The 10,901-nt window shown below is 46.3% G+C and overlaps 1 protein-coding gene across 5 annotated transcripts; it reads left to right on the top strand.

The window, feature by feature from the left end:
* The first annotated feature begins 1,551 nt into the window (after positions 1-1,551).
* On the top strand, positions 1,552-5,980 carry LOC122376403 (glycine-rich cell wall structural protein-like). 5 transcript variants are annotated; one of them, XR_006255624.1, is made up of 7 exons: positions 1,569-1,792; positions 2,120-2,211; positions 2,460-2,516; positions 3,464-3,733; positions 5,013-5,107; positions 5,267-5,323; positions 5,610-5,980. XR_006255624.1 is itself a non-coding variant. In XM_043356266.1 (5 exons), the coding sequence occupies exons 1-5, from the start codon at positions 1,730-1,732 to the stop codon at positions 5,848-5,850; spliced, it is 450 nt and encodes a 149-aa protein (XP_043212201.1). In that variant the 5' UTR covers positions 1,552-1,729; the 3' UTR covers positions 5,851-5,974. The 5 variants fall into 5 exon arrangements, 4 of the variants coding, with proteins under 4 accessions (XP_043212201.1, XP_043212202.1, XP_043212200.1 ...); XM_043356266.1 differs by lacking the exons at positions 5,013-5,107; positions 5,267-5,323 and having other exon boundaries at positions 1,552-1,792; positions 3,464-3,471; positions 5,621-5,974; XM_043356267.1 differs by lacking the exons at positions 5,013-5,107; positions 5,267-5,323; positions 5,610-5,980 and having other exon boundaries at positions 1,567-1,792; positions 3,464-3,567; positions 3,610-3,710.
* Positions 5,981-10,901: the final 4,921 nt, after the last annotated feature.

The raw sequence follows: 10,901 nt of genomic DNA, 5'->3' as shown, positions 1-10,901 counted from the left end.
AGCCAAAAGATCCAAAACTTTTTTTTTTAATTTCGAAAAAAACGGGAATAAATATGATCGTACCCTCCGTCTTCTATCTGGATACCAAACTTCAAATCGATACCTCTTTGTTTTGGCCAAGTAATAGCGAAAAAACACTGTTCAAAATGGTGACGTCAAAAATTTTCAAGCTTAATTTATGTCAATTCTAGACCACGTAGCGCAAAACAAAGAGGCTCATTGGACTCCCCGTGACGAGCCGCATCTAATTGATACCCATTGTATGCAAAAATATCAACTTTTATGATTTCACCTAATTTGACCTGACCTTGACCTGAACTTTACCAGACCATAACCTAAGCTGGCCCCAAAGGCTGCCTGACCCACATAATCGCATTTGTCATGTAACCTGGACCATTAAAAATGAATCACACGACACTTTCATATTGTGACCCTCAGAGACCTGAGCTCTGTAACCTGACCTGGTATCAATGAACTCAGATAGCAAAATATGTGTTTGACGAACAATGCTCCATCAATGATTTTCAATACCTTACCAATTTACTCGATTTCACAACACATTTCTTCAAATGCCTGTATGAAACGGTGAAATTACGAACTTTGATCAGACCTGTGACGTCATCGGTTGGACCAAGGTCAATTAAATTTGGTCACAAGGTAGTTCCCCGGTGGGGCTATCGAACGACTTTTGCATTTTGAAAATCGGCCGGTATATTTCCGAGATCTTAGGGGTCCAAAACGCCCCCCCCCCCACGGATGGTAGGGTCTGCCGGTAGCCCTACGGGGCGCGGGTTATTCTAGGTAAATTGTGTCAATAAGATTTAAGCCATAACTTGTCTTCTTTTTCTGGAGTCAAAGAAGCCTCTGCCTGTCCTGTTTACGAGCTACTGCTAGTGCTGCTAGGCTAGTTCTGCAGCACCGGCATCAGCACCAGGATAAGCAGCAGGAGCATTCGCAGCAGTATAATCGGTAGCAAAAAGCTCGGTCAAACAGCAAAACATTACTCAGTGTGGAGAGAGGGCACGGCAGCAAAACCGGCTGAATGAGCAACACTAACAGGAGCTGGAGGAGCAGAGGAGACGTCACTGCGAGGAGCTGGAGTGGCAGAGGAGACGTCACTGCGAGGAGCTGGAGCAGCAGAGGAGACGTCACTGCGAGGAGCTGGAGTGGCAGAGGAGACGTCACTGCGAGGAGCTGGAGCAGCAGAGGAGACGTCATTGCGAGGAGCTGGAGCAGCAGAGGAGACTGCATCGCCAGCAGCTGGAGCAGCAGAGGAGACTGCATCGCCAGGAGCTGGAGTAGCAGAGGAGACTGCACCATCAGGAGCTGGAGGACCAGAACAGACGGCACCAGCAGGAGTGGAAGGATCTGGAGCGGCGCCCCGGCCGCTCGGCTAGGCTCGTGGTCCGTGCTGCACCTTTTAACATGTCCCAGGGCATACAACATAGCTGGTAGACGCATACGGACACATGGTGGACATTCAGGGTATTGCAGGCTTGTCCTGTACGAAAACGGATGCATCGTCAGGTCACCGCTGCGTGGCCCGGTTGTCGCAGTCGCTAAGTGACAGGTGGGTAACCGGATTTCACAGCTAAGTCACAGCTGAGTGAGCCGGCTGGCCATGCAGGACCCGGGTGGGGTCGCTGAAGGGTGACCTGTCTCCCGGAGACACGACCACTCCCCAAAGGTCACGACCAGACCACGCCTTCAGGGGACACGGGCTGTATAAATGGTCGGACAGCGGCAGCGGAGGCACAGTCAACACAGACACCGGGCAACCAACATGATCAAGGTAAGCAGTAGGTACCGCGGCAATGAAAACAGACAGCCAAACATTCTGTGGTAGTGAGATCAGATTGGTGTAAATGTCCCGTGGAGGAAAGAACTTGAAAAGGTGTCTGCAACGCTTGTCGTTTGAAGCTTCTCGCCAATATTTGCACAAGCATGCCATATTTCATGAGGTTTTGGTAGGATTCAGGCAGATGAGACAACATCCAAACATGTTATTCACTTTTGCTAAAATCGGAAATGAATACAATGGAGGCACAAAAATTGAAAAGGCTAGCAAGAAATATTGGCGGGATTGTCTCTTAATCCCCCTTGTTTTCGTTGTTTTCAGTTTGTCGTATTCGCCCTGTGTGTGGCCGCCGCGGCTGCCGGCGGTGGATATGGTGGTGGATATGGCGCCCAGAGCCACGTCAGCGTCCAACAGTGAGTTTATTAAACAGAACGCTGAACACTTCATCCGTTTCGCCGTTGGAAAACGAATTGAAATCACCTAAATCGTCTAGGCTAAAACTTAACATCCCGTGAAACGGCGTTTCAAAATAGATATTTTCTGAACTAACCAATGCGAGCCTCATAAGTCATAAGTTCCGCGTAACGATATTTGGGAGGAAACCGAACCTCGAAAAGCATCGCACCTAACTTCCTAACTGCTAACACACACGTTTTTTCAGGTACAATCCCTGGGGCAGCAGCAAGTATGGAGTTCATCAGACTCACGCCACTTATGCGTAAGTACAAAATTATCGGGAGAGTCATCGTTCCTTTGCTTGCTGGTACGTTCTAATGAAGTGTTTTCAAATTCACTACATAACGTTTAACCAAAATATTTAATCCTGTTAAGTCCCCTTACAGAAGTGTTATTTTTCTTTTTGAGTGACATTTTTACGGAGCGAGCGTAGTCTTTCCTTAGATTAACGAAAATTTCTGAGTATGTTTTGCGAGGCTTATATCTCAGCAACTACTTGACCGATTTACACGCGGTAATTTTTGTAGGGTAACTTCATTCCTTCTACCAAGTATTGGACAATTCCCGATGCATGTGGGAGAACCCTTATGCATGTGCTACGTGCAAAACGAAAAAGTGTCAGTTTTGTTATAGTTGCAATATCTCGGTAACTACCTGGCCGATTGCGCTGAAAGTTTGCATGTACATAGGTAGGCACCCACCAGGCAATGCATATCCATGTGCCAGGGCTGGGGTGCTGCTGCACGTGCGCACGTGCATGGCTCGTTTCCAGATCTCGATAACGGCTGGGCCGATTGTGCTAAAATTTGGCTCATCGCTAGAGACCGGCTAGTAGGGTGCCGTGTACAAGTTTGTTGGAGGTACCCCCTCAAAATTTAGCACGTGCAAGGCTCACCCTCTCGCTCGCTCCGTTGGTCGCTCCAAAAGGCGTTATACTGGTGGTAATATGTTTTTACAGCTATCTTACCTTTCAAAAACAATAAAGAGATGAATAAAACACACTAATGTACAAATTAATTGTTTCAGTGATATTGAATTCGGTGAGATTTTCTCAACGAGCATGAAAGCGAGGTGCTCTTTTGATTCATATTAAACCTGTATTATAATTGAAAACAAAATACTTTGCTACATTTATGTAACTCATGATTCCAATGTAAATGGAACCATCCATATGGGTGGCATTTTATTCTATTTTGTTTTCTTTGGCAGCGGCCATAGCGGTGGATACGGTGGATACGGAGGATACGGCAAGTTTGTCGGAGGACACGCCAAAGTCTACGCCCAGGCCCAGGGATCTGGTGGATATGGACACGGCGGATACGGCGGTGGACACGGCGGATACGGTGGTGGACAAGGTGGATACGGCGGTGGACACGGCGGATACGGCGGTGGATATTCCTACGGATACAGCGCCGATGTCGGACATGGTGGATACGGCGGATACGGACACTAGAAACACATACAAGACTATTGAACGGGGTAATTATTTGTTGTTTTCCGTGTACTTGGTGTCCGAGTATTTGAATGTTCAATGTAAACGTATGTGTGCTGTGTCAATAAAATGAATGTATCCAGCAGTATTGCTGAGTAATTAACGTCATGGATGATATAACGCTTATTATCTCATCCCTGTTAACGTATTAATGGGATAGTCTGTAAAACCCTTGTCAGGGTAGGGCATTGAAACACCCCAAAAGCTGTTATTTTCGCACATAGCGTGAAACGGTGGTGTGTAGCTCCGCCAAATTTGGAATGCTCTATGGGACACCCTCTTAGAACATTCCACAATTCCAATGTCAATTCCCAACCATTTCAGAACAAGTCACCAGGTCACTACATAGAAACAGTGATTAGGTTAAGCTTATGGTAAAATAACGACGCTTTGTAATAAGTAAGTTTTTCACAAGTAAAAATTCGCTGCCGTTTCTTAGACATCTCCGAAAAACCACAAACCTCCCTCCCAACGGGTCGCAGGCTAATGTAAGGCATGCTTGCGCAATATACATACCTTCTGTGACATTGAGTGGATAGACGGAAGTTTTACACGAGAACACAATGTCCATCAGCTATATTGAATCTTTCCAGGCACTTAGACGACATATATCTGTGAAATATTGCATAACCTTATGGAATGCTGCGTTTCCAATTGGGAACCGTTACTCTCTGTTACGGATCGGCACTCACTGAAGTACCCCAAATCCCCTGTGCGGAGCGGAGTGTCTTGTTCGCACAGACTACACCGTCCCGAGATCCGTGAGAACCGTCCGCTCTCTGCAGCCGAAACGTGTGGTTACCGGTCACCTGCGGTGTGAAAATTCGGACCAAGGTCAGGTGGACTCATGTCCCACAAGAGTGAGAGACTCGGCCCAACGGTGCAGCGGTCACCACCGCTTGTTGCGGGGTAAAAATAAACCCGGCAAAGGGGTACTCAGTGGCTGTATATAAGACTGACTGTTGGCAGAAAAGTTGCAGTCAGCACACAGCGGCCACTAAAACAGATCAAACATGATCAGGGTGAGATATGACTGGCTCAAAAGAGCTGTACCAACTATTACTTACTGGTATATCCGGGTTTCGTCATTCTATGGAAAACTTTGGGCTAATAGCTTAGAACCTAACCCTTATCATTTGCCAGTATTTGTGCATCTCGTGTAATTTAGGTTTAGCTCAATGTGTCAACCTTTAGCTACATCTCAATATATGCGCTGTTTTACACTGCACAGCTCTCGGCCCATCATCTAACACTGTTTGTTTCCAGGTTATCGTTTTGTCGCTGTGTGCGATGGTCGCGACTGCCGATGGAATACCTGGCGGGCCACTGGAGGGACTGCAAAGTCACGTCAGCGTGCAACAGTGAGATCATCTTTATGTGGCACATTAGCGTGGTATATACCGATTTAACATGTGATTATTTTGCATTTCATCGTAATGCCGTCCATATTTCATTGGTTTGGTGGGTGTGCTTATGATTTGTCACACGTTATGCCTACCAATGAATTGTCTTTGTTTCAGATATAACCCCTGGGGCAGCAGCAATTACGGGGTTCATCAGACTCATGCCAACAAAATGTAAGTATCAGTTTGCATGTTACAAATGGCTTATGTAAGTGTTCAATATGACTTTTTGTAGTGGGAAATGACAATAAAATTGTTTTTTGTTTAGAGCTTTAACTTGCAATTGATGAACGCCTATCTCTGTTTTAGCATTCTACATCGAATTAAAAAATGTCATGATACGTTGTTGCGTGGGTGCTTTGTCACGTATTTTGTTACCAGTAGGCTCAACATAGCCCAAACGTACTTTGTAACGCTGGAGTATCCTTTGAATGCTGATGATACTTTTGTTTCATCACAGCGGAAACCAGGGCGGTGGATACGGCGGATACGGAGGATACAGCACGTTCACTGGAGGGAAGGCCAAGGTCTACGCTCAGGCTCAGGGAATCGGTGGCCATGACGGATACGGTTCTGGCGGATATGGACGAAAGGGATATGGACACGGTGGATACGACGCTGGACACGGTGGATACGGCCGATACGCCTACGAATATAGTGCTGATGTCGGACAGGACGGTTATGCCGGGTATGGTCGTTAAGCAAATACTTCCTCTGTCTGTATGGTGATGAATGTTGCATAGAAATGTGCTGGTTGTTCCATCATCTTAAAGTCGGTCTTACCGATGAAATCAGGTTTGTCAATCAAATAAATGACCATCGATAGCATCCATACATTGTTTTCGATATCTTTTCCTGCCCTGTCGTACTTGCAGAACGTGCGTTAACTAATCCCGGATTTATTTTCGGTGAAGTCAACCATCATAAGGTCTAATCTAACCAACTTTTCAGTCACGATGGGTATGGAAGGGGATGATGTGACCGTTGCCTCCTCTGTCTTCTTGCAGAAAGGTCTCTTGCACATGAAACTGTCCATGTGGTCAATTTAAGGGGATTATCCCACCTTTACATTAGGTTTGAGTTGAGATAGCCAAGTTTGCGGCGAGGTTCAGAAACCACTATCTATCTTGGTCTCAACCCCCGCAGCCTCGTGGTGTTGAAGAAATTCGTTCCCTTCATTTGAAAATGTTCCCTGTACAAGTCCCAATCTCTTAACCATTAACGGCAATCTGATGACGTCATTTGCCTTTTGAACGCCTGTCACGCATTCAAGTGAAGTATCACTTGATTTACAAATAAGCCAATCAGAGACTCTTTTGTTGCTGTATGAGCCGCGACATATTTGAGAGCAAATATATTTGCTGCCAAATTTTCCTCCACATTGACATGAAGTAAATCCTTCATTACGTCACAAGTTCGATCTAAGTGACGTCACGATGAAATATAAAAGTCGCAATACCTCAAAAAGTATATGATGAAAACGCGTAAAAACTTGCAGAAGTCGTCACGATATCATGAGTAACATTTCCGAATCATAAACGGTGCTTTTTTGAAGGTGGGATAGTCCCTTTAAGACTTCGTTAAACATGCTTACTTTTTGTGACCTCTGTTGAAACTGGGCCGATGTTTTCAAAATTGTCATATAATCGGGGAATACGCGTCCGGATCGTGGGCCGCCTGCGGCGGTGCTCGTTGTCGTTCGCTGATTGGCTGCCTCGGGGCGGCCGTGACCCGGCGCTGGGTCGGCCGCCGCGGGGAAGCGTCAGTCGGATGCGGAGTCTGATGTGGGTCGGGGACAATTACCGGGGTTACATGAGCGATCCGTTCCAAATACGCACTACGCTAATGCGCATCAGCTCCCCACAAACGGATCTACGGCACCGGTTACATGAGACTAATTCGTTTTATCTACGTCAAACGGATCTTGTTTGGCTCACCCGGGCTGACTCCTCGACGGCCGGTAATTCGTATCACAAACGGAATAGGATTAGCGTACAGTCATGGCGCAGTTGCGGCATTTACCGGGACGACTGAGCTAAATTTTAAATACTTATATCATTTGATAGGCTCAAAAACATTTAAAATTAACATGAAATCAAAAAATGAAAACAAAGTTTTCTTGTTTTAAGTCAGTGGGCACTGATTCGCCATGCAGCGACAGCAGGGTGGTCAGAAAAAAAATATCTATAAAAATATTTCATTCATTTTATTTCACATGCAAAGACTAAACCAAAATACCAACATTTTTTTTGCTATTTTCTACGAGGCAGCCAATAAAAAAATGCTTAGTATTTTGCATTTTGACGCTTCCAGTCAGCAAAGAATAGTCCTTGTGAAATACGGCCCGAATCGTGTGCCTCGGACGTTTCGGTTACATGAGCGATCCGTTCCAAATACGCACTACGCTAATTCGCATCAGCTCCCCAAGAACGCATTCAGTGCACCGACTACATGAGCAAATTCGTATCAGTGACGTCAAACGGATCTAGTTTGGCTCTCGGCCCGATGCGCATTACAAACGGAATAGCATACAAATGTGGCGCACTTCCGTAGCAATAGAGGTGACTGAATTAAAAACTTAATATCTTATGTCTTTTTTGCATTTAATCTGCTCAAAACATTCTCAATTAACTTAACAAAAAAAAGTTAAACATAAAGTTGTCTTGCTTCGACTCATTGAGCACTTGCCTCTCTTGATTCGTCCTAGTGCTGTCAGAAAAATGTTTCAGCTGAAAGTACTTTGATATTTTCTTTTTGGTTTTCACTCTATTTATTTGTGAAAACTTGACAAAATACCGACATATTTTTTTAAATTATTATTTCAAAAGAAGCAAATGAAAAAAAATACCCATTATTTTGCATTTTAATGTTTCTTTTTGGAAAGAAATAGTTCCTGTAATACGTATCTTGGTCCTATTCGCTTCTAAGCCTCTTTCCCTGCGGATTTTGTTCGGACCGCCGATTCGTATTAGCAGGTGGATACATGAGTCGGTAGTACGCTCCTGATTCGCATTAGCGGTGAATCCGATCGTGATACGTATTCGCTTTGCTCATGTAACCGCGGATCGGATCACCGATTCGTACTAGCAGGTGGCTACATGAGTCGGTAATGCGTTCCTAATTCGAATTAGCGGCTAAATACGTTTTTACTGTGCTCATGTAACCCCGATAACTGAGGTGCGCTCACTGAGTGTGCTGATACAGTTACCGGGGTTACATGAGCGAGCCGTTCCAAATACGCACTACGCTAATGCGCATCAGCTCCCCACAAACGTATCTACGGCACCGGTTACATGAGACTAATTCGTTTTATCTACGTCAAACGGATCTTGTTTGGCTCACCCGGGCTCACACCTCGACGGCCGGTAATTCGCATCACAAACGGAATAGGATTAGCGTACAGTCATGGCGCAGTTGCGGCATTTACCGGGACGACTGAGCTAAATTTTAAATACTTTTATCATTTGATAGGCTCAAAAACATTTAAAATTAACATGAAATCAAAAAATGAAAACAAAGTTTTCTTGTTTTAAGTCAGTGGGCACTGATTCGCCATGCAGCGACAGCAGGGTGGTCAGAAAAAATTATCTATCAAAATATTTCATTCATTTTAATTCACATGCAAAGACTAAACCAAAATACCAACATTTTTTTTTTTGCTATTTTCTACGAGGCAGCCAATAAAAAAATGCTTAGTATTTTGCATTTTGACGCTTCCAGTCAGCAAAGAATAGTTCTTGTGAAATACGGCCCGAATCGTGTGCCTCGGATGCCTCGGTTACATGAGCGATCCGTTCCAAATACGCACTACGCTAATTCGCATCAGCTCCCCAAGAACGCATTCAGTGCACCGACTACATGAGCAAATTCGTATCAGTGACGTCAAACGGATCCAGTTTGGCTCTCGGCCTGACGGAAGGTAATGCGCACTACAAACGGAATAGCATACAAATGTGGCGCACTTCCGTAGCAATAGAGGTGACTGAATTAAAAACTTAATATCTTATGTCTTTTTTGCATTAAATCTGCTCAAAACATTCTCAATTAACTTAACAAAAAAAAGTTAAACACAAAGTTGTCTTGCTTTGACTCATTGAGCACTTGCCTCTCTTGATTCGTCTGTAGTGCTGTCAGAAAAATGTTTCAACTGAAAGCACTTTGATATTTTCTTTTTGGTTTTCACTATATTTATTTTTGAAAACTTGACAAAATACCGACATATTTTTTTTGATTATTATTTCAAAAGAAGCAAATGAAAAAATACCCATTATTTTGCATTTTCATGTTTCTTTTTGGAAAGAAATAGTTCCTGTAATACGTATCTTGGTCCTATTCGCTTCTAAACCCCTTTCTCTGCGGATTTTGTTCGGACCGCCGATTCGTATTAGCAGGTGGATACATGAGTCGGTAGTACGCTCCTGATTCGCATTAGCGGTGAATCCGATCGTGATACGTATTTGCTTTGCTCATGTAACCGCGGATCGGATCGCCGATTCGTACTAGCAGGTGGCTACATGAGTCGGTGATGCGTTCCTAATGGCAACTTAGCGGCCCCCGGCTAAGAGTCGTTGAGCGAGGGCAGACAGATGCCGGAGAGAGCGAGGGAGAGGGAGGGAGGGTGGGAGGGAGAGAGATAAGCGGAGCGGGCGGGCTGGGGAGGGAGGCACGAGGGGAGCGCGGGATGTAGGACAGTCAGAGACGAGCCAGCGAAGGGGACGGACCATCGGTCATGGTCCCAACATTTTTTTTGGCTTCTCTCATTGTGTGACACTCCGAGTGACAGAGTGACAGAGAGGCTATGAATAGTGACGGCGAAAGAGGGAGTGGTGGCATGGTACTCAGAAGGGCGGTGCCTTGCGATTCAGCGCAGCGCAGGAGCCGGGAGGCAGAGAATCAACCGCCTGTGACGACTCATGACGTGAGGTTTGTCAGTAGATGCCACTGACTACAGGTAAGCGAAGGGGCGAGTTTGCTGTTGTGTAACTGGCCGGGTGCTGCGACAGCTTGATGGGCGCAGTACCCTGCGCTCTCGAGAGCAGGGATGCTTTTGTGGGCAGACCGCGAGGGCGCTACTTTCCAGCTCTTGGGAGCTTATTGTCATGGCTGTCAGCTGTCGATGTATAATCAGCGGGTAGACAGAATTCGCGCGACTTGCGTCATTGCGGAGTCACGCGCTGTCTAATCTGGATGGTGTTGTCCGACATCTCGTGCTACAAATTGAATAGGCTAGCAATATCGGCTTGGGAGAGACGGTCGTGGACGTTTTTTTTCTCGTTGCTTCGTCAAGAGCTTTTGGACGCTTGAAGCGCGCCACCGCGGCAGCTGTGGTCGTGGGAGCGCTCCGTGAGGACCCAGACTGTGGGTTAGCGCCTGCCTGGTCTCCTGTTGTCACAGTTCGGTGACTGGTTGCCAGCGCGACTGCCGACTGCGTCGGGGGAGCGGGACGGGGTCAGACGTCCCTGTGCATACGGAGTGTGGCAGCGGCTGAGGGGCCTGCTGGTTGGCGTTTGGAGCCTTTGGGGGCTGGTGGGTGCGGTGCGGTACCCTTGGGGGCGAACGCGGTCAGTGACTTGGTGACCTCGGGTGACATTTTCAGGGCTGATATCAGGTTTGGCCCGTGACCACCTGCCTCCTGGTCACGTTCTTATCTTATCAACCAGGACCACCTTCCTGGTTGATAAGAACGAGCTGAGACAAGCTTCGGCAGGGTGCGCTGAAGGAGCAGAGCGCCGGTGGCGACCGGGCAAGCGCC

The sequence above is a fragment of the Amphibalanus amphitrite genome, unplaced genomic scaffold (assembly GCF_019059575.1).
Source record: "Amphibalanus amphitrite isolate SeventyFive unplaced genomic scaffold, NRLGWU_Aamphi_draft 002126F_arrow, whole genome shotgun sequence".
NCBI classification, from domain to species: Eukaryota; Metazoa; Arthropoda; class Thecostraca; order Balanomorpha; family Balanidae; genus Amphibalanus; species Amphibalanus amphitrite.
This window is presented reverse-complemented; position numbering and strand designations above follow the sequence as displayed.

What these genes read in the sequence shown, in the direction of transcription:
- LOC122376403 (XM_043356265.1), top strand. Translation starts at nt 1,730, where the DNA reads ATGGTCGGACAGCGGCAGCGGAGGCACAGTCAACACAGACACCGGGCA. An exon ending in AGCCACGTCAGCGTCCAACA is followed by an intron (nt 2,212 to 2,459) that starts GTGAGTTTATTA and finishes ACGTTTTTTCAG; the next exon opens with GTACAATCCCTGGGGCAGCA. An exon ending in CAGACTCACGCCACTTATGC is followed by an intron (nt 2,517 to 3,463) that starts GTAAGTACAAAA and finishes TTTCTTTGGCAG; the next exon opens with CGGCCATAGCGGTGGATACG.